The 27370-nt window shown below is 56.8% G+C and overlaps 1 protein-coding gene across 1 annotated transcript in view; it reads left to right on the top strand.

The window, feature by feature from the left end:
• The window catches only part of GALNT9 (polypeptide N-acetylgalactosaminyltransferase 9), a 70596-nt gene that overhangs the window by 2311 nt on the left and 40915 nt on the right, over positions 1–27370 (top strand). Inside the window, exons 2-4 of the mRNA XM_061169359.1 lie at positions 15485–15651; positions 17898–18072; positions 22447–22644. Coding sequence (XP_061025342.1) covers positions 15485–15651; positions 17898–18072; positions 22447–22644 — 540 coding nt within the window. The remainder of the gene's footprint in view (positions 1–15484; positions 15652–17897; positions 18073–22446; positions 22645–27370) is intronic.

Genomic DNA, 27370 nt, shown 5'->3' with positions numbered 1-27370 from the left:
GAGCCTTTTTTTTTTTTTTTCCCTTGAGCCTTGGTGTCTGGGTTTTTACTGGCTGACCTCAGTCTCCAGCCCCTGCAGAGGTCAAGCCGAGACCCCACATGAATCCCACTGTAGCAAAGACTACCTGGCAAGGCCCCAGGCCTCCAGGTGAAGGTGACGCTCTTCTCAGGCAGGATGTTCCAAGGGCTCCGAGGTCACCTCCCAGGAGGTGCAGGGCATGGACAAGCCAGACCTGTTGCCTTGACCCCATCCTGTACACGTGGTACTAGTGGGGACACCTCAGCCGACTTGGTACGGAAGTGGCGCCGTGCTCCACCTTCCTGAGCCACGCGGCACATCGGGTCACAGCACCCCGTCCCTGTGACTCCGGGGGTGCAGCCCCTGGACTTGGGTTGGAGGCAGTGCGGGGGCGTTCTCCTGCTGCGTCTCCTCCTTCACCTCATAGCATTTGTTGTCATAACTGAAGAAAGCCCCTTCTTGCCCTGTTTCCTAGAGATCGTGTTCTTTTGGTGGTTCTGCGGAACCCTCTAGAACCCCTCCACGCTGCCTCTGCATGGCTGGACCCCTTGCCCAGTGGGCATTGGGCTTGAGTCCAGTCATGACCAAATTATGACGAAGCTGAAGCCTCTCTGTGACCCCCTGAATCCCCCCAGGGCCTGCTTTCAGAGCAGTCACAGCCCACAGGGTTCAAGGCCACCAGACCTCTCGCTGTCCAGCCCACCACCCCCAGCCCTGGGCCAAGGGCAGGGGTCTCCCAACGGTCCTGCCGCATCTCCCAGCATCAGAGCAGCGGTGCTTACAGAACAGATGTGCGTCTGCATGTAGCAGACGCTTGTCGTTCGCCTCCTCAAAATCCAGTTCTCTTTCTTTGGGGCAGTAGCTCCCTGTTTCCATGTGGGGACCCATGGAAACTTCCCACCCCTGCTGCAGGGTGGGTCACGTGACCAGGGCTAAGCCAATCAGAGCTCACGGTCCACCAGCCACAGTGATTGGCTAAAGGAGATCACATGGTCTAGGCCAGTCCAGCGTGAGCCTTGGAATTACCTGAGGCCATGGGGGGAGGGGGGGAAATCAGGATTTTCCCCAAAAGTAAAACTGCAAGTTTAGGAGCCTGGGGATCTGCACTATCTTATCATCATGAGGCGAGAGCTTGAGCTCCCAGGGTGCACTTGTGAAACCGAAGAAAAAAATCCAGTTGCAGGGCATGGCAGAGCTGGGAGGCGGGGAGGGACTGGGTTCCAGTGCTATGAGCACCTGGATCCAGCTGTCCCTGAAGCCACTTGCAACAAATTACAAATAAATTTAAAAAATAAGTCCTCTAGACTCCGCAGTAAATTAGTATACACACATACACATATATATTTTACATTTTTTGCTTAAGCAAATTTGCACTGGATTTTCTGCTTTTTAAGCTGAAAGGGCTCCACCCGATGCGTGTGGTGTGTCACCGCACACTCGCCTGTCCTCGGGAGCCCTCTCCTCCCATGTCTTGCTGGGCCTGGGATTTGCTCGATTAGCAGGAGCGATTCTGGCTTTCGCTTTGAGGATTCAGATCCTCCGTACGAAACCTCAGCCTGCCGAAATAAAAACTGACAGAGTGATCAATCCCAGTTGTCACTCTCACGTCACAAAAGAAGACATCTGGGCGAACTTTGAAAGAGCTGACCTTTACAATCTGCCTTAATTGATAGAAACCTGCTTTACAGAAACTCTGATTTGAAGGGGCAGAGCTCTCTGCCTCCCTGAATGAGAGAATGTGGATTTTATTTAGTTACTTACCTGGTTGTTTATATCCCATTTCTTTCCAAAAAAGAAACGAGGAGGCTTTGGCACCAGGCACATGTGCAGACCCCCCCCTCCTACCCCCATGGGCGATGTGGCTGATGAATCAGAAGTGGAAAGGGGCCTTCCCACGCCCCTCCCCCCACGCCCCTCCCCCCACGCCCCTCCTGTCCCGCAGGCTCTGCCCGGGGCCTCTCTGGACCTTGTTGCCGCAGACACTCAACCCAGAGCTTCCCTCTGCGCTCAGGGGACTGCATCACGGGGATTATTCAAAGCAGTGACAGCCCTCATGAGAGCCTCGCTTAAAACACGGGCTCCAGTCCCCCAGGGGCCTTTCGGACGAGGAACTGGGGTCTTCTCATGAGCATGACCAGGCATCCAGTCTTCTATATTTGGAAATGAGATCTTCCCTGAACCTTAGTCCTCCAACAGGAATTCCCCTTATTGCCTACCATTCTGGGGGCTGGGTTGGTAAGACTTAAAACGCAGTTTGAAATGGCTTAAGCAAAAAAAGGGAATTTATTGGCTCAGACCCTGAAGGGTAGGCTTTCAGGCACGGCTTGATCTAGGGGATGCTGCTGTTAGCCTTCAGCTCTGCCTGCCTTCAAGTCAGCCCTTGGGTCAGTCAGGATCCTGGAAGGAAATTGGTGACATCCTCAAGTGGGATGTGGGCAGAATCTAGGAACCCCACGAGGGATGTTGAGGCACCCAGGGAGTGCAGCAGTGGGTGAAAAAGCTGCTCAATAAAATACAATATCCTTGTGCCTGATATTCTGCAGTGGGCGGTGTCAGAAAACTTTTCCTGAAAAAGGCCATGTGTAAAAACCTCACTGTTTTTCTTTAATCTCACAAGACTGCCACACTCACAACACTTGTGACATCAGATGTGTGGGGCTTTCCCACACCAACCAATTCTCTGACACCAGCTGGGTGTCCTACACTTCGATTCAGTTCTGACACTATCTGCCTGGAGTCGGCATCAGACCCCGCAGGTGCAGGGCTCAGGTGCCAGCCTCAGACCCAGGCTGCCCCGGCACTTCTGACCCCTGCTCGGCCTCAGACACTTGCTAGGACTGCTCACGGAACTTAGGGAAACACTTGTGCTTACTGGCCTGTTACAGAACGAAGACGTGATGAAGGACATGGGGGAAGAGCCAGACAACGAGCTGCATGGCGGGAGGCCTGGGAGGGCCCTGAGCACAGGAGCGTCTGTCCCCGAGGAGCTGGGGTACCCCACCCTCCTGGCACTGGGTGTGTTTGGGACCCCAGAAACTCTCCAAATCTTGTACTTTAGAGGCTTTTACGGAGGCTTCATCACGTTGGCATGATCCATTTTTAGCTTCACTTTCAGCCCCTCCTCCCCAGAGGGCGGGGAGGAGGGGCTGAAAGCGCCAACTTCTAATCGTGGTTTGGTCCTTCTGGTGACCAGTCCCCAACCAGGAGCCCACCCAGAGTTGCCTCATTAGAACAAAACTCCCTCCCGTCACCCAGGGACTCCCATGGCACTCCGACCTCGCCCATCGCCCTGGGGGTTCCAAGGGTGTGGCTCTGTGTCTGAGAAACGGGCACAGGGACCAGTGCATGTTTCTCATTACTTCATGAGCCAGATAGTACACGTTTCAGGCTTTGGGGCCGCGTGAGAGCAGCCACAGCCAATAGCTACATGAACGGGCATGGCTCTGGCCCCAAAAAACTTTATTTGCAAATCCAGGAGGCAGCCTGGATTTGGCTGAACCCTGTTGTGTGGCGCGCTTTCCCCCAGAGTCTTACCTTCCTCACGTCACCCGGTGTGACAGATCGTATTTTCCGAAGGTGGATGCAGACCCCTCGTCTGGAACCTTGCCCCGCCCCCATCGAGAGGTGGAGACAGTGTCCGTCCCCTTGCAATCAGGTGGGCTTTTGAGGCTGGTCATCCCATCGAGGAGGGCGGAGGTGAGGCTGTGGAGCTTTAGGGCTCCCCGCCAGCCCGGCAGGGGCCCTGGACCAGGGGCCGCCACGTTGTCAGGAAGGCCCTGCGTGCTCCCGCAGAGCATCCACGCGGCCAGGCCCTGAGAGCCGGCGCTCGGAGACCCGCCAGGCAGTGCGGCTGCCCCAGCTCCCGCGGGCCGCCTCAGCCCCACCCGACAGCCCGCTCCACAGTCCCTGACCCGGCGCTGCCAGCTGAGGCCTTCCAAGGGGCCGCGGCGGGAAATGAGATGCCGACGATCCCGCGCTGAGGATGCCTGGCGCCCGCGGGAGGAGGCCTGAGGTGGTGGCGCCGCCGCCGCAGGCCGACATGCGGGCTTGCGAGGCTCCGGGCGCTGGGGGAGCCTTCCGCTCCGCGAATAGCAGCAGCTCCGCGCTGTCACACATCGGTGGCCGTGCCTGGTGCTTAGGAGGCCCTCAGGAAATATTCGTGGAGGATTAAATGAGTAAATACATACATGCAAGCTCCGCCTATGCCCGTATGAAGCTTTCAGAGTTTGGTTTCCTGAACAGCCTTTAGCCCCCGGAGCCCATCCACCCAATCTGGCAGGTGTAGTCATCAGAAACACACGCGGGTGTAGGAGCGTGTGCGTGTGTGTGCAGGCACACGTGTGTGGACATGTGTTCCCACCTCAACTGGCAATTCCAGCCACTCTCAAACCAAAGTTCTCTCTACCTTTCTCCATTAGATACATTATAGATTTCCCTTTGTCTGGAGGTAGATAGCTTTTCTGATTAAGCGGTGGCTTTAATTATGCCACAAAGCACATAACAAAGATCTTGATTATTAAGACTGGCCCACGGGATGGTAGAAGGAAGACTGGCAAACCCAAATTAAACAGCATCATAAAAATGAACGGCCTTGTCCGAGGTCCCGCCCTGCATTCCCGCGCGGTGCTGCGCCCCCCGCCCCCACCCAGGCGTTGGAGAAGTCTTAGCGCATATGAATCGTCTCTGCTGCGCATGGCTTGGCGGTCAAGCGTAATGAGTGCGGATTTAGCGGATGGTGATCGCGAGGCACTGGAAGCAGGCGTCGCGTGCCACGTACCAATCCGGCTCCACGTGGGGGCTCCGATGCCACTGGCATTGAGGGTCTGCAAGTGGAGGCAAGGGTCCCGGAGGACGGGACGGAAAGCACGGTGCTGTCAGGGAAACGTGCTGGTTTCTTTCCTCCTGCCGCAGCCGGTAGACCCCCTTCCCTTCCCAGCAGCCCCAGGAGCTCAGGGAAGGAGATGCTTGGGGAGGGCGGGGGCCCCTCAGCCGAGCCTGCCCCTTGGCGTGGGATGCTCGCCGAGGGGAACAGACCCCACCCGCTCACCCTCCTGCGGGCCGGGCTCTTCTTTAGAGCCAGCTGGTCCCCCTGCAGCAGGGTTGGAGGCTAACAAAGCCAGACAGGAAAATCGGAGGCCACCTGCCCCTTGGCTCCGTCTCAGCTGGGGATTTGCTGGGATGGGGGATTCCACTCAAGGGCCCCGTTGAGGGTCCACTCAATGTGGGGCTGCCCCAGATCCCGTCGGGGGCCGGACAAACAAATGCCAGGGTCCCGCCTCTCCCTTCGCTTCCACTGTGCACCCTAAGGGCTCACTGATGATCCCCAGGGCCCTGCTGGGGCTGCTGGGGCAACAGAAGACATCTGCGCTGAGCTGGACCCTGGCATGTGACGGGTCGTCGGCCTCTGGCCCAGCGACCCCAGGGACTGCCCTAGGGAGTGCCTGGAGGGGCTGGAGGTCACAGGCCCTGAAGGTCGCACACTTGGGCCCCGATGGACCTCACTGCCCAGGCAGAGACACTCCAGGTGGGCCCAGGGGTCCTCTGCAGCCCTGCACCCAGGGATGGGTGGTCTGGCCACCCTTGCAGTCCACTCGCTCTCCTGGGCGCGGGCAGGCCTCCAGGCAGCCGGACGGCAACCGTGCCCATGAGCGCACGACCCCCCGTGTTACTGTCCCACCGGGCTCCTGTGAGGGGGTGTGTGAGGGGTCTTTCTGTGCATGGTCCGGTGTTCTGTTTCTGACCGGCTTTTGCTCTGAGCTCTGAGGGTGGCGTGTGCGCTCATGTCTCCTTGAACACGTGGTGCGGTGATTCTCACGCATCTCAGCCCAAGCGTCTCTCCAAAGGCGCGTGTGGGTCGCCCGCAGCTGTGAGCGAGGGCCTGGGTGTGGAAGAGTGAGTCCGAGATCTGTACTCACCCTTAGCTCCGCGCACAGGATTCTCCAATAAATATGAGCCCTTAACGTCTCCACGGAGTGCGGCTGTGCGTAAGGTGCCCTGTGATTGCACGCGTGTGAATGCATCATGGGCATGTGTAATGCGCGTGTGTACATCTATGTCGTGCGTGTGCAGTTGTATGTATGTGTATTTGCATAGTGTTTTACTTGTGTGCACGTGTGCTTGTACACGTGTGTAGTATACGCACGTCTGGGTGTGTGCACGTACATATTGTTTCTGGGAGGTCCTGCAGCCAGCTGCCTGGACGGATGGGTGGACTCAGGCTGGGAAAGACAAGACCCCAAAGCAGGAGGCTCTGGCGTTGCTCGTTGCTCAGGTGTCCTCCTCCCCACCTTCCCAAGCAGCCTCTCTTGTGCCGGTTTTCCGTGGGGCTGCTCTGTCTCTGTGCCCATCAGGATCCTGCCTTGGGCTGGCAGGAAGGCCAGGCGTTGGTGTGGGAGGCACTGGTCTGGGATTCCAGGCTCGCACCGATGTTCCCAAGAGGGCAGCAGCATGTCCACCCAGCAGGCAGACGCTGCTGCCAGGAAGGCATCCCCACTCCCCGGTGACGCGCTTCCAAGAACCCTCTTGACAGCGGTTCCCAGAAACGTCCCTCTCGGTTTCCGATGGTGCAGCTTCCTGGGTCTGTGCTCAGCCCAGACCCGTCTCCTCTGGCAGGAGATGGATGTGTATGTCCTGTTGTCACAGGCAAAGCTTGCTGCCTCCGGGGAGGCCACTGCCACTTCATCCCCTCTCCATCCTGCGTTTATTTCTCCAGCGGCACAAAGGGCGTCCCCATAAATTTCCATCAGTGTAGCTGCCATGGCCCCGTTTCCCGGAGGCCAGCTGGGACGCTGCGTGCGACACATTCCAGTCACGACCTCGGAAGTGGCTTTGAGAGCTCGTAACCGCGCCTGCTGCTCTGTGGGTTTATAAATCCTCTGTGAAACGGCTTGGTGCTTGAGGATGTCCTGCTTCTCTGGCTCCAGATGGGACATGCGAAGCCGAGCCAGAGCCTCTCTGGGGCCCTCAGCCCAGCCCCTCCTCCGGCCTTGACCTGATGGGGCGGGCGTGAGGCCGGCCAGCCTGTGGGAAGCGTCCAGCATGTACTCAGCACCGTGCAGGACAGCGTGTGTCCAAGAAAAGGACAGAGCCGCCGGACTTTGGGGAACGTACCTGTCCTGGTTACGATTGCTGCTTAGCTGCGTTAAACCACGTTTTAATGGACTGAGAGGCAGGAGGTCAGACGGGGTGCAGGGGGAATAGCCTCTCTGAGCAGTACTTCCTGAGACCTCAGCTGGGAAGTTGTGATGGGGGGTGCTCAACGGTGGGGGCTGGAATCATCTGGGGGGGCCATCGTGCACACGCCTGGCAGCAGATGGACGGTCCACCCGAGCACCCACACATGGACCCTTTGTGTGGCCTGGGCTTCCTCACAGCGTGGTGGCCTGGGCAGAGTCCGGTTGCCTCTCTGGTGCCACATGGCCCCAGAACAAAGTCCCAGCACACGAAGCCTTGTTGCTCTTCGTGACTCAGCTCAGAAGGCACGTAGCATCCCTTCCCTGTATCCTGTTGGTGAGCGGCGGCAGAGCTCACTGTGGTTCAAAGGGAGGGTGGCAAAGTCCCAGGGGACTTGGGGGCTGTTGTTGCAGCATCTTTGGAAGGCGTGATCTGCCACAGCACCCATCTCGGACTGTCGTGAGGTGACGTCTGAGGGTACAAGGGCTAGATGACATTCCGAGGGAGGAGTGGGATTCCCCCTAAAAAGAATGGATGTTCTGTGTCACTGAGAATGCTTTCGGATGAAAAACCTAGCAAGTCTGAAGTGGCTGCAACGATACCGGGATTCCTGATCTCAGATAGTGAGAGGTCCACAGCTCGGGGTGGGGGGGCAGAGTTGTTCATTGGTGGTTCAATGACATCATCAGGGACCTGGGCTCTTCCCAACTCTCTGCTCTGCCACGTTCAGTGCATTGGGCTTATCTCCTCATGGTCACAATATGGTTGCCATAGCTCTCAGCATCATGTCTTCACAGGTCAAATTTCCAAAGGGCTAGAATAAATATGTTCCTACATCTTGTCCCTCTTTAAGAACAGAGGAATCTTTCCCAGAGCCCCCTACAGACATCCCCTCATGTGTCCTGGGTTGTCTGTGTGTCTCACCTTGCACCATGGAAGGCAAGGATGCTTTCCTGCTCCTTCTCAGAGCCCCTCCAGTGTTTAGTTTGCTCAGTCTTTGCCTCTCAGGATGGTGGGGACACCCAAGTCTCAAAGAATGGGGTTTGCCGAGAATTTAGCTGAGGAGGTTGGCAGTTGGCTCTCTCCTCCTCTCGAGGCAGCCGAGGTCCCAAGCTGGGACTGTCTGTGTCCTAGACAAGGACAGGGTTAGGATGAAGCAGCTGGTGTCATCTCTACCAACAATGTGAGAAAGCCCCCAGCTCGCCTGGATGGGGACATCCTGAGACAGGGTGTGCAATGGCCAAAGCAGTGGCCAGACTAACCTCTGTGAGCACTGGACCCACTGGTCCCCTGTCTTCCCCTCTCGGCTTGGTCTGGGACTCTGGGGTGCGGCTGACTGGGCAGACCCCTCCTGAGGGGCATTCACAAGTGTGTCCCTGCATCATGCACATGTCAGGACCTGTGCAGGATCAGGACTGACAGAAGATCCATTTCAAATTGGCTTAAGCTGGAAAAAGAGAGAAAAAGGGAGAGACGGGGAAAGAATGTATTATTCCTGCAACTACAAAGTCTGGAGGAAGCACTGGCTTCATGTAGACTTGGATTTGAGGTTCATCTGATGTCATCTGGACCTGGCATCTCACCATCTCTCTGCTCTGCTATTGGCCTCATTGGCTTCATTCTGACCACTGGATGCAAGATGGATGCAGCTGCTCCAGCCTTACATCCTATCTCCCCAAGGCCCCAGCCAACCTCTCCATGGCTCTGACTGTATGAGCCTATTGCTGAGCTGCCTGGTTCACACCCAGTCACGTTCCCCGCCCCCATTCATCCAGGGGCTGGGATTCCACCCAGTGACTTAGAGTGTGACAGTGGGGGGTGAACAACACATGTTATGGGGGACAAGGGAGAGACTGACCAGGACCACAGCAGACGTCCACAGCCTGAGGCAGGATGGACAGGACTCCGGCTGGAGTTCGATTTTCAGGGGGAGGAAGGGACCTAGGGAGGGTTGCACTCCAGCTAACATCAGTCACCGGGCACGCTGGGCTGGGTGCCGGGAGCCTCATGATGCTGGAACGGTTGCCAAATCCCAGCCCCCCCAGGGCCAGACCCCAGATCCTGGACCAGGGCTTCTCACCGGGCGATTTCACCCCGGGGCACATTTGGAGATGTCTGGAGGCATTCTGGGTTGTCTCAGCCTGGGTGGGGGCCAGGGATGCTGCTAAGCACTGTATCACACACAGGACGACCGCCACAACAGAGAATGATCCGAATTATCCAGCCCCAAAAGTCCATAGGGCTGAGACTGGGAAACCCTGGTCTGGATGGATTAGACGTGGCTCAGCCAGGACTGGAGAGACCCCCAAATAAGGCAGATGCCCCAAGCAGGGCGGGGGCACAGCCCTGTCAAGGGCTCATGGGTGTGTGTGGTGTGTGTGAGTGTGGGCATGCATGTGCACATGTATCCTCAAATTCAGCTCGAGGCTCAAGTTTAGACTTTTAACGTTTCCCTCACACAAAATTATTCAGAGGTCCGACACATGTCGCAGCTTTAAATGTGCACCTCATGCCCCACCTTTGATTCCACCAGGAGCTGTGAATGGAAGCTTCTTAGATGTTGTGGAATGAAGCCCATGGAGCGTCTGCCGTTCTAGATGCCGTGAAGCAGTGACCAGACAAACAGGAGGCCCTGCCGGGGGGCTCCCAGCCCAGGGGAGAAGAGCAGTCAGTGACGTGGCCGCGTGGGGGAGACGTGTGCCGAGCGGGGGAGGGCGTGCAAAGGCCCTGAGGCAGGAGCTGGCCTGGCGTGCTCCTGGAAGCACTGGGGCCACGTGGGGCCATTGAATGAGCCAGAGGAAACAGACAAAGAGGTCAGGTCAGAGGCAGCCCGGCTCGCACATCCTAGAGACTGTGCCCTTTCTCAGCGGACAGTGAGCGCATCCAGGAAGGGGGTCAAGGGAGAGGCAGGGGAGACCACAGTCAAGGCCAAGGCTTTGCCAGAGCAGGCGGGCCAGAAGGGGACCGGGTTCATCGCTAAGGGGAGCAGGTCGGGGGCAGCAGGAGGGAGGGCTCAGGGAGATGTCGTCTGGTTCTCTCCTGACCTGTACCTGTTAGCTTCAAGTTTGAATGTAGAAATGTTACTCGGTCAAGTTGAAATCTTTAAAGTGTATCACCCGTCTTCCTTCAGTTTTATGGTGAACCAAGAGCCTCGGCGTGTGGGAGCGCTCTGGGGCTCCCTCTACCTCCGGAGGCTCTGGGAGGGGGCGATGGGGTCCACCTGCCCCAGTGCCCGAGTCCCTCTGTCCCGGCCTCTGCCCCACTCCTGGGGCCCACCCTGGGTCACCAAGCTCTCAGAGCCACCCTCTTGCTGAACTCTGATTCTTTCCAATCACCATAAACGTGGTTTATTTTCTGTCGGACAGGAACAGGGCTTTCAATTACACAGGAAAACCCTCTGGCTCCGCTTAGACCGTCTTCTTCCAGGGCTGCAGCGTGGCGGTCAGTTTCGTTTCCCCTACCCCACTGAGTGCCCCCTGGGCTTCAGTGCAGGGACAGTCCCTGCAGGGTGGGGAAGACACTGAGCCCTGAAGCTGAGGCTGATTCAGGGGCAGAAGGAAACCCGGAAACACAGCACCTCCTGCCCGGAGGAGGGAAGCAGGGACATCGTGGGACAGTCCCACCCAGCGGCCACCGGAGCTTGTGCGGGTGCAAAGGCAGGACAGGAGGACTCCGGCCTAAGGTCAAGTCCAAGTGCGCTACTGGCCAGGTGCCTGGGGTCAGAGACTGTAAAGGAAAGCTCAGGGGGCGGATGGTAATCGCCTTTGTCTTCAACGGGGTTTTAGGCGTGGGTTTCTTATTTTCCCCACTGACGTCATACCTACCTGTGTGTGAGGGACATCCCCTTCGATCCGCTCAATATTTATTGATTGATTTTTATTTTTTTTGCCTGTGCCGCTCGGCTTGCGGGGTCTTAGCTCCCCCACCAGGGATTGAACCCGGGCCACAGCAGTGAAAGCGCCGAGTTCTAACCACTGCACCGCCAGGGAACGCCCTCTGCTCGAGATTTAACACAAGCAATTTTTTTTTCAACTGAGAAGGGGATTATATTATAAGGAAAACAGATTATTTTTATGCAAATTTGTGCTGGGCAAAAATGAGCCATATATATTGCACGATTTCTAATTTAAACAACCATTTGTAAGCTGCATATGTTTATGACGGGAGTGATTTGTTACGTGTAGATGAACAGAATAAAGTGAGGCAGCTCATCGCCCCATGGGAGACATGCCCACACACTCCTGCCGCACCGGCCGGCCCCAGTCCTAGCCTGGCTGGGCCCTCCTGAGCCTCTGGGTCTCGTTAGGGGCTGAGCTGTGTCCCCCGACCCCAATGCACAGGTTGAAGTTCTGACCCCAGGACCTCAGGATGTGACTGTGTGTGGAGACCGGGCCTTTACAGAGGTGACTGAGGTAAAAGGAGGCCATAGGATGGGTCCTCATCCCATAGGACTGGTGTCCTTAGAAGAGGAGATGAGGAGACCCACACGCAGGGACGACCACGTGAGGACACGGGAGCAGATGGCCTTCTGCAAGCCCAGGAGAGAGGCCTCAGGGGGAGCCAGCCCTGCGACACCCCAATCTCGGACTTCCCGCCTCCAGGATGTGGGACCATAAATGTCTGGGTGTTTGTTCGGCGGCCCTAGCAGAATGATGCAGGTCTGGGCTCCCGGCACCTCCCCACGGCTCCCCCCGGCCTGGTCTGAAGACACCTCCCCATCCCGGCACTCTTGACCCCATCGCCCCGTTTTGTCACTCCACAGGCCCACCCACTCTGAAGTCAGATCCTGCTTCTTTGCTTCTCGCCTGTGCCCCACCGGTGGAAGCTGTGCGGGCAGGCACACCCTTGTCCTGCCGAGCCCTGCCCCCAGCCCCTGGAAGGGTGTCTCGTGCGTGCTGTATCCCCAGGAGATGGCTGTGGATGCTGGTGGCTTCTCCACAGGCAGCACGAGTTGGCTCTTACTGGTTGGAAGCTCTTAGGACAGACCCTCGTGGCCCAGTGGCCAAGCCCGAGAGGTCCATGGCCTCCTGACCCAGTCGTGGAGGGAGAGGAAGGGGGTGACAGCACCCATGCCCCCCGAGTCCACCTGCTTCCTCCACGCCCTGGACATGCGTGGAGGTTCCTGCTGACATGAGGATGCTTCACGTTGAGATGGGGTGGGGGGAGCCATGAATGTCAGGAATTGGCCCTGTGTGGCAGCCCGTTCACTCGTTCTTGTTCTTTCTTCCCCTTGTCAACAAATGCTCATAAGCCCTACTGTGTGTGCAGCTCTGGGGTCTTGGGGTACGGCGGTGAAGGAGCAGCTCTTGGGGGGCCTGTGACGGGGGGTACAGAGACCCTAAAGAAGCCGCGTGAGGACGCCTAAGGATGGTGAGCTGGGGAGAAGGCACAGGAGGGCAGAGACCAGGCCTCTGGGGCGGGGGAGGGGCGGGGCACTGCAGCCCCTCCCCCAAAGGCACCTGCGAACTCGTCCTTCCCATATGCAGCTGCAGCCACAATCTCTCTCAAGATGTATTTCCTTCCTCAAGGTGGTGTTTTTCCTGTTTTACACAATTTGCAAGTTCATGAAAATTGTGCATTCCAGCTTTTTTCCTCTACAGAAAAATGGAGTGAAGTTTTCTTGTCAGAAAGCATTTTTCTGAGTAATGAAATCTCCCCAGTAGCACTGCAGCCCATATCAATGCGACAGTGACGCAGGGCTCTCGTGCATCTTGAAGTCAGTCTGGCGCTCAAACCCCAGCTGTGAGCAGGGGCCGGAGGGCAGCCTGGAAGGGCGGGCAGGAACACCACCTCTGCCTGAAGCTGGTGGCTCGGGTCCGGCTCTGACGCCAGCGCACACTACGGAAGGGGGGAGTTACCCCCCAGGAGGCTCATCTTCAAAACGGGGATATTAGGTTCCTGTTAGGGTGGCTCGGGGGGGCAGAGCGCGTGCTGCGTGCCGGGGGCCCTTAGCTGTTGCTATCATCCTGATTGGTTGTCGTCATGATTGATTATCCACTAGTATTAGTTACTATCATGATTGGTTATCATCTGTATCAGTTTTCATCACTATTATTTATCACCATGATCAGTTATCCTCATGATTGGTTGATATAGTTATTGTTTATCATGATTGGTTATCCCCAGTACTGGTTATTTTTCTCAGACAGCTCTGGCCCACGTCCATCCTCAGCCCCCGATAACTGCAATAACCTCCCCACCTTCAAATAAAACTCTTTCTCCAGGTGTGGGATAAGAATAACTGACTATGGGCTAAGTTGTGTCCCCCAAAAGATATGTCCAAATCTACCCCCCAGGACCTCAGAATGTAACCTGATTAGGAAATGGGGTTGCAATTAGTTAAGATGAGGCCATACTGGTGCAGGGCGGCCACTAATCTAATGACCTTATGAGAATAGGAAGCACATGGGCACACAGGAGAAGACTGTGATGGGAGCAAGCCCTTCCCAGTGTGGGCCCCATGGGACTGCCCAGGTCACACGCCCACAGACATGGCCCTGCCTGTAAAATCCCTGCTTCATAAAAATCTAAGGTTTTCTATTCTGCAAATACATGGCCACTTTCTGTAAATGTCCTATGGGCATAAGAAAAAAAATTTTCCGAGAAGGAATTAGGGGCTTCGTTACGTAATTCCTTCACGGTCTTACTTTTTCAGTCTGTCCAGTCTGAAGGTGATACACGCTTGTAAACTTCTCTAGTAGTTTTTCCTTTTATACCCAGCTGCCAGGTCACTTTGTGATAATGGTTTATAACTAGTCTACCTCTTTCATCCTATGTGATATCTGTGCTGAACTTCTGGTTTGGGGGGGGGTGGTATTTGTCTGGCATCCCTTTCTCACTAGATTATATTTCCAATCTTTTTTTTAAAAAACCCCTCCTGGACTTCCCTGGTGGTGCAGTGGTTAAGAATCCGCTTGCCAATGCAGGGGACGTGGGTTCGAGCCCTGGTCCGGGAAGATCCCACATGCCGCGGAGCAACTAAGCCCGTGCGCCACAACTACTGAGCCTGTACTCTAGAGCCCACGAGCCACAACTACTGAAGCCTGTGTGCCTAGAGCCCGTGCTCCGCAACAAGAGAAGCCACTGCAATGAGAAGCCCGCGCACCGCAACGAAGAGTAGCCCCCGCTCGCCACAACTAGAGAAAGCCCGCACGCAGCAATGAAGACCCAATGCAGCCATAAATAAATAAATAAATAAATTTATGAAATAAATTAATTAATTAATTTAAAAAATCACTCTATTTGAACTGTGTTTATTGTAAACCGCACACAGCAGAGCTGTGTGTGACTGAGTGAATGTGTGCATGTATAAGTGTGCTTTAGTGTGTATGTATCTAACTTCATTGAAAAGCCTTTGCCATTTTAAGGAGAGAGTAAGTTTATTTACATTTATTGTAGCAGCCAACGTACTTGATTGGGTGCCTTCTGTCTTACTTTATTTTTTGTTCCTTCCCATTTCTCTATTTTTGAGAGCTCCCTTTGCCCCTTGTGAATGTATTCCACTGTATTATTACATTAATAGCCACTCACTGCCCTCATCCTACACCCAACATGGAATATTTTGCTTTCCCTGACCCCCATCTTTTCCCCTCCCACATCCCTACGGCCAAGATAAGACCTTTGGAAGAAGACACTTCATCCTTCTGTTTCACCCTCGATGCTAAGGTTAGGCGGAGGCCACGATTAGGCTGTCCTACGCAGACATCTCTCCTACTTCAACAGCCCTCGTCTGGCACTAGCGCTCCGCCCTCCTGGGCAGCCCATCACTGTCTACTTAGACCCCACTTCAGGGGACAGTGCCTGCCGAGTGCAGGACCCACCCAGTAGTTGCCACCTGCTCCATGACCACCCGGCGCTCAGCTAGAGCTGGGCGTCAGGAGCTGACATGGGCTCCGGGCTGGGGATCTCTCCCAGACCCTCCACCGGACTACACCGTGAGATGACCACCATTTCTTTTATCTCTCTTCCACGCCTTCCAAGGGCATCAAGGAAAAATGCTCCGTGTAATCCCAGTGGACTTTAACCCCTTACAAGTGCAAGTTCCCTGCCTTCCTGCAAGGAGACAGCAGGGTTCAGGCTCAGAGCCTTGAAGTCCAGAGCTTCCGAGACAAACGTCATCGTGCTGTTTCCCTCACTGCACTCGGTCCTTTTCCATCTGCGGCATTGCTGTTGCTCTTCCGTTGGTAGCAGGATTTAGAACTGGTCCCAGTGGGCATCCTGCGGGGGCACCAGGCTCCCACCTCCCCATCACATCCGACACTGACCACTGCCCCCAACCCCGCCTCTCCTGCAGGTGCAGACAGATGACCTACTCGGACGACCTGCCCCAGATCTCCGTGGTGTTCATCTTTGTCAATGAAGCCCTCTCGGTCATCCTGCGCTCCGTCCACAGCGTGGTCAACCTCACGCCCTCCCAGCTCCTCAAGGAGGTCATCCTGGTAGACGACAACAGTGATAACGGTGAGTGGGGCCAGCCCGGCCCCCCGCAAGGGAAGCATGTCAGAGCCCTGGAGGCCAGAAGTCTGAATTTGGGCTGTGAGTAGGGCCACACTCCCTCCAGGGGCTCCAGGGGAGGGTCCTTCCTGCCCCTCCCAGCTTCTCCCGGCTGCCGGCATCCCTGGTGTCCCGGGCTTGGGGCCACATCCCTCCCACCTCTGACTCCATCTTCACAAGGCCTCTTCCCGGTGTGTCTGTGTCTCTCCTCTTCTTCTAAGAACACTTGTCCTTGGATTTAGGGCCCACCGTAATCCAGAAGGTTTTCATCTTAAGATCCTGAACTAGTTATATCCACAAAGATCCTACTTCCACTTGAGGTCTCATTCTGAGGTTCTGGGTGGGCCTGAGCTGTGGGAGGGTGCTATTCCGCTCCTCCAGCCAGAAAGGCCCCCAGAGTGCTGAGTTCTCCCATATGCTAACTGCACCTGGACAAAGCTCCAGTGGGAGGCTTGCTGGTGGGGAAGCTGGGCTGGCGCTCACGGCCGGAACCTGGGCCCTTAGCGTGGCCCTGCGTCAGCCTCAGTCCAGCCCAGCATGCTGTCCACACCCAGCAGGCACCGGGGCTCCGGGCCCCTAACAGGCGTCCGGAGGTGCCCTGCCTGCCCGCGTCTGCGGTCCCCACACCGAGGTCCTGGTGCGCTGAGCTGGGCCTGCCGGTCCCTCCTCGTCCCCAGTCTCTCCCATCACAGCAGCCTCTCCTCCTCACCGCGGGAGTCGGGGGGCGGGTGGAGGGGAGCGGGGAGAGGCCTCCCAGAGCCCTCCAGGATGGCAGAGGTGCCGCCCTTGGGCCTGAAGGAGCTCCAGCCCTGCGTGTGCTCTGTGTCTACGCCGGGGAGAGCCCCGCCTGACGCTGTCAAGGGAGCAGGTAGCGGGTGGCTGGCGCCGCCCTGCGGGGCCCTGGAGAGGGCGGGACAGAGCATGGGGAGGCTGCTCCAGGAACCCCTGGCCGCTGCGGCTGGGGGCACCCCTGGGACCAGGGCTGCCCTCACAGGAGTGCCCACCGGAGCCTGGTCATTGAGGGGGAGGGATGGGCAGTAGGCGTCTTCTGCAAGAAGCCCGCTCAGCCGAGGCGCGGGGGTACTGACCGAGGCCCAGGAGCCAGGATCGGGATCCAGCCCTCCGCAGCCCTCCTGCTCAGCCCTGAGCCCATCCCTCCTCCCCACCCCTGCCCTCACCCCCGGGACCGGCCAAGGGTCCCCCACGGGGCTCGGAGCTCCTTTCCCACGCCTGTAACTGTCCTCCACTCTGCCCCGCCGGCTCCGCATCCCCGTCACGGCCCACGTGTCAGCTCCGCAGACAGGCCGCCCCTGCACCTGCCCAGCCGACCCGGAGAAGCTCCCGCCTCACTCACATGCCCACTCCATTTTCCCCTTTTTCTTTTTCCTACCGGCTAAAGTCTGTTATTATTGTGACTTATTTTGTTGCTTGCACTTTTGGCCACTGGGAGCTTCCTCATGTAGACGCCTGTGCCCTCATCAGTTTTTTAATAATTTACTGAGTTGAAATTCTCATAACATAAAATTACCCATTTACAAAATAAGTGTAGAGTTCAGGGGTATTAAGTCCATTCACATCATTGTGCAACTCTCACCATCATCATCTCCAGAACATTTTCTCTTTCCCAAAGTGAAACTCTGTCCCCATTGAACACTAACTCCCCACCCCCCTCCCCCAGCCCCTGGCACCCAACACCCTGCTTTCTGTCTCTGTGGATTTGTCTGCTCTAGGGACCTCATATAAGTGGAATCACACAGGATTTGTCATTTGGCTATTGGATTATTTCACTGAGCATAATGTCCTCAAGTTTATCCACGTAGTAACATGTGTCAGAATTCCCGCCTTTCTCAGGCTGGACCATGTTCCATTGTATGGATGGACCACACTTTGTTTATCCATCCGTCTGTCCATGGACTGCCTTCCTTTTTACAGCTGAGTAATTCAGCCCCGTTTTCTCCTGTCTTTATAACACGTGCCTCTGTCTGAATCAGTCTGGTTTGATTGTTCATTGTCTCTGCCGCTGGAATGCAGCTCCATGAGGTGGGCTCTTATCTCTCCGAGGTCCCCCCAGCACCCCGAACCCACATCCAGCAACGGTGGGTCCTCTTAAATGTTTATGAAATATGGATCCAGGGCACACAACGACCGTGGGTCTCAGTGACCTCAGGCCCTCCCGAGGTGTCACGCCTGAAACATCTCTGTGTCCCCCGCAGTGGAACTCAAGCTCAACCTGGACCAGTACGTCAGCAAGAGGTACCCAGGCCTCGTGAAAATCGTCCGAAACAGCAGGAGAGAAGGCCTGATCCGGGCTCGGCTGCAGGGCTGGAAGGTCGCCACGGCCCCTGTCGTGGGCTTCTTTGACGCCCACGTGGAGTTCAGCATGGGCTGGTAAGGGCGGGGCTGGGCCCTGGGCGGGGTCGGCGGGGTCTGCTGGTGCCTGCAGGACCCCCGCAAAGAGGATGAGCCTGGCAGGGCCAGGGGCAGCTGAGTCCAGCCACATGGCCACTCCACGTCCAGCTCCTGAACCCAGAACCCTGTTTGTGATGCATATACATGAAGATTGATCTGTATCCCCACCTTGTCCCCAGAGGAATTTGAATTGGTCAGTCATTCCAGCAGGTGACAGTCAAATGAGGCTGCTCATGTGACCTCAGGCCAGGGGAACACACAAGGCTGGGGGCAGTTGCTGCATGGACACGTGGTCTGTAGGGTCTCAGTTAATGGAGACCTAAGTCTAGGGCACAAGTTGGAAGCAATTTCTCATCCTTATGGAAAATTCTAGATCAAAGCGTCCACCCATTTTCTCCCACCCATCCATGCAGGGGTGAGGTGGGCTTCTAATGAGAAACCTGGAGGGGGATGTGGCCAGGGGAGCGGTAGGGATACCTCGGTGACTCAGGAGCACCTGCGCGGAATGATCTAGAGGTGCCCCGGGGCCTGCCCCGCAGGAAGGCTGGGGCACCTGTCCTGGATTTGTGTTTGCCCCGGGGAGGCAGGGACCCTGCAGGTCCTCAGTACTCAGCGTGGACCCCAGACCAGCAGCATCTGCAGCCCCCGAGAGCTCGCAGGATATGCAGCTCTGTGTGACCTACGGTCTCTGGGTGGGCCCAGGGGTCTGTGCTCCACCTCCTGGGACTCTCACGAGGCTGTGCCCAAAGGTGGCCAGTGAGGCCTTAAGAACAGTCATCTGTCCAGCAAAGTATCCACATCCAAAGGGGAGGCAGGCACCCACACGGGGCATCAGAGCTGGGGTTGGCCCTGGTGCCTCTCTCCAGACCCTGCGGTCCCTAGGCCGGCCGTGAGCCGATGTTCTCACAGCAGGTGCCTGAGGATGTGTTGATAGAACAGCAGGATGCACCTCAGAGTTTTCTGGAAAGCGCCCACTGGGCTCTTGGCACGTTTCCTTATTTTCCTCTCTGGTGCCTGCATCTGGGAGGCGCCACGCCCCGCCCCCGGCAGCCCTCACTCCCGCCGGGACCTGCAGTGGACACGAGAGGAATAAATGGCAGCAGGCGGGGCGGGCAGAGGGTGACATCCCGCGGGAAGGCTCCCGGCGCGCAGGACTGCGGCATGACGCTCGGCCCGCCAACCGTGATGCAGAGGGGTTGAGCCCCCAGCGGGGGGCGGGGACCTCAGTTTCCTCCGGTGCTGAGTGGGGATGTTAGGAAGTGGGATTGTTGCCAGGGTTACACGTGTGATGCTTGTGAGCCACACCCTGCACCCGGCGGTGCCGGCTCCAGCGCACGGGCGTCAGGCAAGTGCCTAACGGGGGCTGCAAACCAGGACCCCAGGGGACCACCTGTGTTGGAGCGGGTGGAGGGAGGGTCCACTCACTTCTGCGTGAGTGTCCTGGAGCTGCCATAATGAATGACCAAAGGCTGGTGGCTCAAAACAACAGAAATTCATTCTCTCACAGCTCTGAGGCCGGAAGTCAATGTCAAGGTGCGGGCAGGCCTGCATTCCCCCCGGAAGCTCTAGAGAAGGAGCCTCCCGCCTTCCCAGCTCTGGGGGCTCCAGGGGCCCAGGGCTGTGGCCACGTCCCTCCATCCCCACCTCTGTCATCACGCTGCTTCTCCTCTGTGTCCGCATCTCAAACCTCCCTCTCCTTTCTCTTAGAAGGAGACGTCTTGCATTCAGGGCCCAGCCCAATCCAGGCTGATCTCATCTTGGGCTTTTTAACTGAATTACATTTGCAAAGACTCTATTTCGAAATAAGATCCCATCCGAGGTTCCAGATGGACAAATCTTTGTGGGAAGACACCGCTCAACCCTCTCCCAGCTTCTGGGGGCTCCAGGAGTCCCTTGGTTTGTGGCCGCATCCCTCCAATCTCTACCTCCGTCTTCACACGGCTTCTCCTCTCTGTGTGACTGTGCCTCTCCTCTTCTCTCTTCTAAGTACCCTTGCCAGTGGGTTTAGGGCCCACCCAGGTCACCCAGGATGATCCCATCTCGAGATCCTTAAGTGAAACCCACAGTGGGAGGGTCTGCAGGGGGTCCAGAGTGGGCGGGGAGCATGAGCCCTGCACCCAGGGGCAGCTTGCAGGCCTACCAGATGAGCTGCAGGGAAAAGTCAGCCCCGGGGTGGGTGGGCAGCTTGCCCTGTCTCAAGAGAAACTAAGCCTCACCGTTTTTATATCAAATCTCCCACATTATACCTTCAAACTCTGTGAAGCCTAAACTAAGACGTTCACTGAGGTAGTCCCTTGGGGGAAATGCGAGGGGTGCGAATGCTGTAAGGAGGTGTTCGTGGTGGACGTGCTGATCAAGTCCCACAGCGCCTGGCCGGTATCCCCAGCCGGGGGCCACGAGGGTCTGGCCTTCGCGGTCTCTCAAAGTTCTTGGTGTTCCTAACTGCTCCTCCTGGCTGGACCAGGGCTTTGGTGCCTGTAACCACCTGCTACATCCTACACCTCCTTCTCCACTCCAGGTGAGTGGAGCCCTCTCCTTCCACGTTCCCTCCACTCTCGCTGTGGCATCTCAGTCACACCAGGACCACGAGCTTGTTCTCAGCGCTGGTTCTGTCCCAGTACGTTCCTGACCGAGATTCGACTTCTTTCTGCTTTGACTTCCCCTGCTGGCCCCCATTTCCCTCTCCTCTGCCACCCTCCTGAAGCGAGTCTTCTTTTCCCACGACACCTGTCACGTTCTATCATTAATGACATGTTATGGTCTGCCCTCCCCCCAGGGTCACGTCATACTGTGGTGCGGCTTGTGCACTGCACAGCTGTACCTGGAGGCCTTTCTGTCCCTCTAATATACGTGAAACTCCCTGGAGCACTTGGAGGGCATTTGGGAGAACCACAAGTCTACCACATCGAAGTGCAACTTTAAACCCGTGTAACTTTAATTTTCACAACTGAAAACCCAGCTATCCATCTGCAAATAGCCCTTCCCTCCAAGAACTGCCTCCACAGAGATCCTGCCTTATTAGCAGACGTGGCATTTGCAGAGAGCTTTTCATTTCTGAAACACTCTGCTAACAGTAATTAATTAATCCTCCTCATGAAGCTGAAAGGCAGGTAAATACCAGGCTCTCGCTTGGAAGGACAGCGGGCCACGTGGCGAATCTCACCAGGCAGGGTCAGAGAACTGCCCCAGCACCCCCCGCCCCCGCTGTCCCTGCCTGAGCTTGGCCCCCTGTCCCCCTGTATCATTCGCCTCTCTGGTTGCCCCATCAGTGGGCTGCTCACGACCACGTTGAACTCCGGCTCGGTGACGGGCCCTCGGGCAGCATCTCATCCTTGCGGTAGACAGGCCGACTCTGGGGCGAAGCTGCACCTGCTTGCCTGTTGGACTCCTGCAAGGAGAATCCGCAACCGAGAGCCCGTGTCCTCTGCTCTCCGGCTTCATTGCCTACACTGCCCCCATCTCTCCACTCCAGCCCCCTGGCCCGCTCCCCAAGTGCACCAGCACATCCCAGGGGCTCAGCGCTGGCTGCTTCCTCTGCGTGGAACGCCCGCCCCCCCAGCTCTCCCACCACCTGCTACATCCTACACCTCCTTCTGGTCATCTCCCAGGGCAACTTACACCGGGCACCCTATTTAAAAGTGCAACTCAAAATCACCCTTACTTGCTCGTTTCCCACCACAACAGCTATCACCTCCTATCGTATTATATCACTGATTTATACATTATTGTCTGTCCGCTGACCCCCACCCAGTCAGGGCCACCACATACTGTTGTGTAGGTTGTGCACTGCACAACAGTACCTGGTAGCCTTTCTGTCCCTTCAGTGTATCCTAAGTTCCCTGAGGCATGGATTTTTTTTCTTTTCTAGTTTGTGAATGTACTCCGGTGTGTTAAAACAGGGTGTGGCTCATAACAGGTCCTCAATTCATGCTTGTAAATGAACGTGTGGCCACCCATGCGGGGAAGGAGGGCCAGGAAGTGGGATGCGCTGGAGGGGGAGGCCGAGCTGTGAAGGGACAGACTGAACTGACCCACAGGGCCTCTGGAGCCAGGACGGCCCCGTAGAGGTGTTGGAGATTGGGCCCAATCCGTATGCCCGTATCCCTGGTGTCCATCAGTCCTTAGCCACGGGCTGTCCCGGGAAGGGCGAGACCTCGGCAGGCGGGTCTGCAGCCCAGGCGACCCCGGGGCTTCCAGAGGTGAAGCCCTTGGATCCGCCGTCCGCAGGCGCCATCAGACCCGGGTGTGGCCACCTCCCTGGAGGAGGCCTGGCTCCGGCCCCCCCACCTGGGGGAATGGGGCGGGGGGTCCCGGCACCCATGCCCTTCCCCACGGGCATGCACCGCCCCGCAGGGCCGAGCCCGCCCTCTCGCGGATCCGGGAGGACCGGCGGCGCATCGTCCTGCCGGCCATCGACAACATCAAGTACGACACGTTTGAGGTGCAGCAGTACGCCAGCGCGGCCCACGGCTACAACTGGGGGCTCTGGTGCATGTACATCATTCCGCCCCAGGACTGGCTGGACCGCGGCGACGAGGCAGCGCCCATCAGGTGAGCCGAGCCCGGGGCCCCGGGGCAGGGCCTGCCCTGGGAGGAGCCAGGACAGCGTGAGGCGGCGTGGGGCGGGGCTGCCGCAGGGGGCTGGGGGGCTGGGGGGCTGGAGGGACGTGCTCCTCTGCAGAAAGCCGGGGCCTGGCGCCACGTGGGGAAGTAAATGTGGTGGGAAGCAGCGTCTGCCCAGATGTGCAGAGGGACAGGGTGATGTGATGGGGAAACTTGGGAGCGGCTCCAGTTTGTGACCTGAGAGATGACGAGGTCGGGCGGGGGCGGGGGAGAGGGAGGGAGAGGGCGGGAGAGGGAGGGAGGCAGACAGACAGACAGGCAGACAGAGCTAACATCCAAAGAGAGAGAGCCAGTAAAAGAGACTGAGAAAAGGAACACAGACATGGAGAGAGCAGAACAGGGGACACACCAAGGAGAGTGAGAGGGACCAGGAAAGAGAGATGGACAGAGGAAGACGGAGTCAGGGTAGGGGGCAGGGAGACCAAGAGACAAAACTGGGAAGGTGCCATGGAGCAGAGAGGAAGAGAGATGCAGAGATGGAGAGAGGGAGGGAAAGGAGACAGAGACCCAGACAGAAGGAGGGAGAGACAGACACACAGACAGACAGAGGCAGAGACAGCACCACAAGAGTCAAAAACACGAGCCGGGGAGCAGAGCAGAGACCTGGAGACCACAGATGCTGTGTGTGCTACAGAGACCCCAGGCGTTTCAGCAGACCCCAGAGATTGGCCTGCAAAGCATTTATTTTATTTTGAATCGGTTCCCAAACATGAAAACGGAGAGATTTTCACATGTTAAAAATACACAACCCAGGGACTTCCCTTGTGGCGCAGTGGTTAAGACTCCACGCTCCCAATGCAGGGGGCCCAAGTTCGATCCCTGGTCAGGGAACTAGATCCCACATGCGTGCCACAACTAAGAGTTTGCATGCCACAGCTAAGGAGCCCGCCTGCTGCAACTAAGACCCGGCACAACCAAATAAATAAATAAATAAATAAAATGTTAAAAAATAATACACAACCCAGGGCTTCCCTGGTGGCACAGTGGTTGGGAATCCACCTGCCAATGCAGGGGACACGGGTTCGAGCCCTGGTCCGGGAAGATCCCACATGCTGCAGAGCAACGAAGCCCGTGCGCCACAACTACTGAGCTTGCGCTCTAGAGCCCGTGAGCCACAGCTACTGAAGCCCGCATGCCACAACTACTGAAGCCCGTACACCTAGAGCCCGTGCTCCACAACAAGAGAAGCCACCGCAATGAGAAGCCCGCGCACCACAATGAAGAGTAGCCCCCGCTCGCTGCAACTAGAGAAGAAAGCCTGTGTGCAGCAATGAAGACCCAATGCAGCCAAAAATAAATAAGTAAATAAAATCAAATTTAAAAAAAACCCCACAACCCAGCATCTTTATAAAAATGGGAAGGTGCACAGTCTCACAAGGCAGCAGTCCCTGGGGCTGAGAAGCAGTCCTCTGTCTAAACAGGGCGGTGGTCTCCAGTTCCCGAAATCCCCACCACTCCCCATTGTCTCCCTGACGCTCTGCCTTCCTACCTGCGCTGTCATTTCTTGCACCTGGCTTGCTTTGTTTGTTTCCATCACCGACTGAGCTTCTGTAGTTTGCAGCCCTTCCTTCCACTTCCCTAGTCTGCTGAGCCCCTGGGAAATCTATGTTTCAAAATCTAGTGGGGCTACCACTTTCTCCTGGGGGCCCAGCAGGATGGAGGTATTTTTTTCCTGGAGTGAATGTGCATCTGCAGGATCTGTTGACCCCTTGGAGCCTTGGCCAGGTCTCCCCCTGTAGAGGTTTGGATTTTAGGGCCTTGGGCTGGGACCCCTCCTGCCTCATCTGTACAAACTGATGTGTCCCTGCTGAAACAAGCCACTCTGCCCGCAAGTGGCCAAGACCATCCCTCATTGCGCCTTTGAAAGCTCTCTCCTCCCCTAGGAGTGTCTTACGGGGGCTTCCGGGCACCTACCCTCCATTAGCAAATAGCCGTCCAGCGAGAAATTAAGTCTCAGAGCAGCCTGGATGCCCCGAGCTGCAGGAAGGATGCTCTGGCCAGACTGTGTGTTGTCTCAAACTTTGCTCCTTATTAGTATTACCTGGAGAGCATTTGAAAACCCTGATGCCCAAAATCCAAATAAAAAATGGGCGAAGGCCTTGAACAGATACTGCACACAAGAAGGTAGACAAAATGCTAACACCCTCATAGAAAAACGCCCACCACAGAGTCACACAGTGTCCCAGTGAGGGGCCCTGCACGCCTGCTGGAATGGACAGACAGACCAGTGGCAGCGGGGGCTGGTGACACGGAGTCGTCGGAACTCTCAGCGCGGCCGGTGGGAGAAGGCATCGGCAAGACCACTTCGTAAAACTGGCGTTTCTCAAAGAGGTAAAAACACTTCCTGTATGACCAGCCGCTCTGCCCCAGGTATTTTCCCAAAAGAAATGAAAACACACGTCTACAAAAGACAGATGCGAATGTTTATGGTGGCAGCTTTATTCACAATAGTCCCGAATTGGACCCAAATGTCCACCAACAGGTGAGTAGATAAACGAAGCATAACCTGTCTATGTAACGGGAGACTTCTCAGAGCTAAAAGGGAATAAACGGTTATGCCCATAACAATGCGGGTGAAACTCAAAATGGCGAAACAGAGGCAAAAGAGCCAGATACAAAAGAGCACGTAGTGTGTGACCTGATGCCCAGAGAAGCCCAGAGAACGCAGTCCCCTGGTGGAGGGCCGAGGAGCCCGGGATGGGCGCGTTCTCCGTCTGGACTGCAACGGGGTCACCCGGCGTCCCCCCCGTCAGACTACTCGGACCACACGCTTTCAAGGGACCTGTGTCCTGTTGCGTGTAAATTTACCTTTGTTGAGTTGATTTTTAAAATGCATTTCAAAACATACAAAAAAGTAATAATTCCAATGCCCAAGCTGCTTACCATGCCAGTTAAATTAGCATCTCTGAGCCGGGACCAGGAGTGTTCCAGCCACAGAGAAGGGCGCCAGCTAATGTGAGCTGAAGCGGCTCTGGGGAGGAACCAGCAGGAAAGCCAGACGGCTCCCCGACACTGTGGATGGGTGTCCCTCCACCTCAGTCAGTCCCCGGACCAGAGGTGGCAATGGCTCAACTTGGGCCGCAAACCCCTGCCCCCATCTTTCCTGGAAGCAGACGGGAGAAGGGGTCTGCCAATGACCCGCTGACCTTCACAGAGGGGAAGGTCTGGGGACTCACCGTCCCACAGGGAGTATGTGCAAGGAGAGAGGCGGTCTCCCTAAAAGATATTGGGGTGTTTATAAGAAGGCTGAGATGGAAGGTTGGGTGCAGCAGACAGCCGTGTCCACGTCCTGACCCCCAGAGCCCATGAATGCGACTTCATTGGGAAAAGGATCTTTGCAGATGTAATTAGGATCTTGTGATGGGGAGATTACCTTGGATCACCCGGCTGGGCCCTGAACGCCGTCATGAGAGACGCCTTAGGAGAGACACACACAGAAGAGGAAAGGCCACGCCACTCTGGAGTCAGAGACGGGAGGGATGCAGCCAGAAGCCAAGGGACACCTGGGGCCACCAGGAGCTGGAAGAGGCAGGAAGGACCCTCCCCTGGAGCCTCCAGAGAGAGCGCAGCCCTGTCTGACACACCTTGACCTCAGACTTCTGGCTTCAAGAGCTGTGAGAGGACAGATATCTCTTGTCTGAAGTCCCAGTTTATGGTACTTCTTTTCGCAGCCACGGGAAATGAACACGCTGGGTAAACCAAAAATGGCCAATATCCAGAAGAGGCCCTCTGCAGAGCCCTACTCGAAGACTGGAAGGTCCTAAGCCTTGCTGGGCATCTGCCAGGAGGGTGTCCCCTTGGGGATGGAGCCGACACACAGCCACGTTGAGATGAGACCACGGTGGCAGTTTGGAGCCGATGCTGCGTGTGACAATCACAAACATTCCTTGGCTCCATGCGGAGCCACCATCACAGCCGGTCCCCGAACTGCGTCCTCAACGTGCATGAGTGCAGCCCGCGGGGAAGCAGAGTCCTGACAAGGGCCTCTCCAGGCTGCCTGCGGGGCTGATGGCCAGCTGGCCCGTGTGATGGCTTTAACCATGCCCAGCCAAGGCTCCCTGGAAATCAGATGTGGTGTGTCCCTCGGGGAAGAGAGGAAGCCGACCGGCGCCTCCCCAGACCCCGCCTGGCCCTCAGCAGCCTCCATGCCGGCACTCACTGCCCTGCCTGTGATGCTTCAGGACGGCCCCCCAGACACCCGGTCCCTCTTCTTGAGGAGAGAAGAAGTCACTCTGAATCTCCCATCTCAGTGTGCACGGCACCCAGGGAGCCAAGAGTGGGGTAACCGCGTCCTTCAAGTTCTAGAAAAGGCTGCCTCTGAGTTACAGCGTGTTGCCTTGATTGTACCATGTATGTTTTGAAATTGGAACCAATGTTTACACTTAAGAGATTTCACATGAAATTGATATCTACTCTCTGAAAAGTAGAAGATTCTGGAAAACCCAGGCCCCCATTCCTACCTGGTGACAATCCACTGGAGCTGAGTTGCTAGTGATCCCCCGGGAGGGGCAGCGCCACAGTCCCCACTGCTCCCAGCAGCCTGCTTCACACGGCCCTCGAGCTGGAGGGTCCGGAGTAACAGGACCCCAGGGGCAGCCTCGAGGCCCTCTGCGTCCAAGGTTGTTATCCAGAGGACGGCCCTCCTCTCCCCCTT

This window comes from Eubalaena glacialis, chromosome 15, assembly GCF_028564815.1.
Source record: "Eubalaena glacialis isolate mEubGla1 chromosome 15, mEubGla1.1.hap2.+ XY, whole genome shotgun sequence".
Classification (NCBI taxonomy): Eukaryota; Metazoa; Chordata; class Mammalia; order Artiodactyla; family Balaenidae; genus Eubalaena; species Eubalaena glacialis.
The sequence above is the reverse complement of the archived record's forward strand: the minus strand, read 5'-3'. Positions and strand labels throughout refer to the sequence as shown.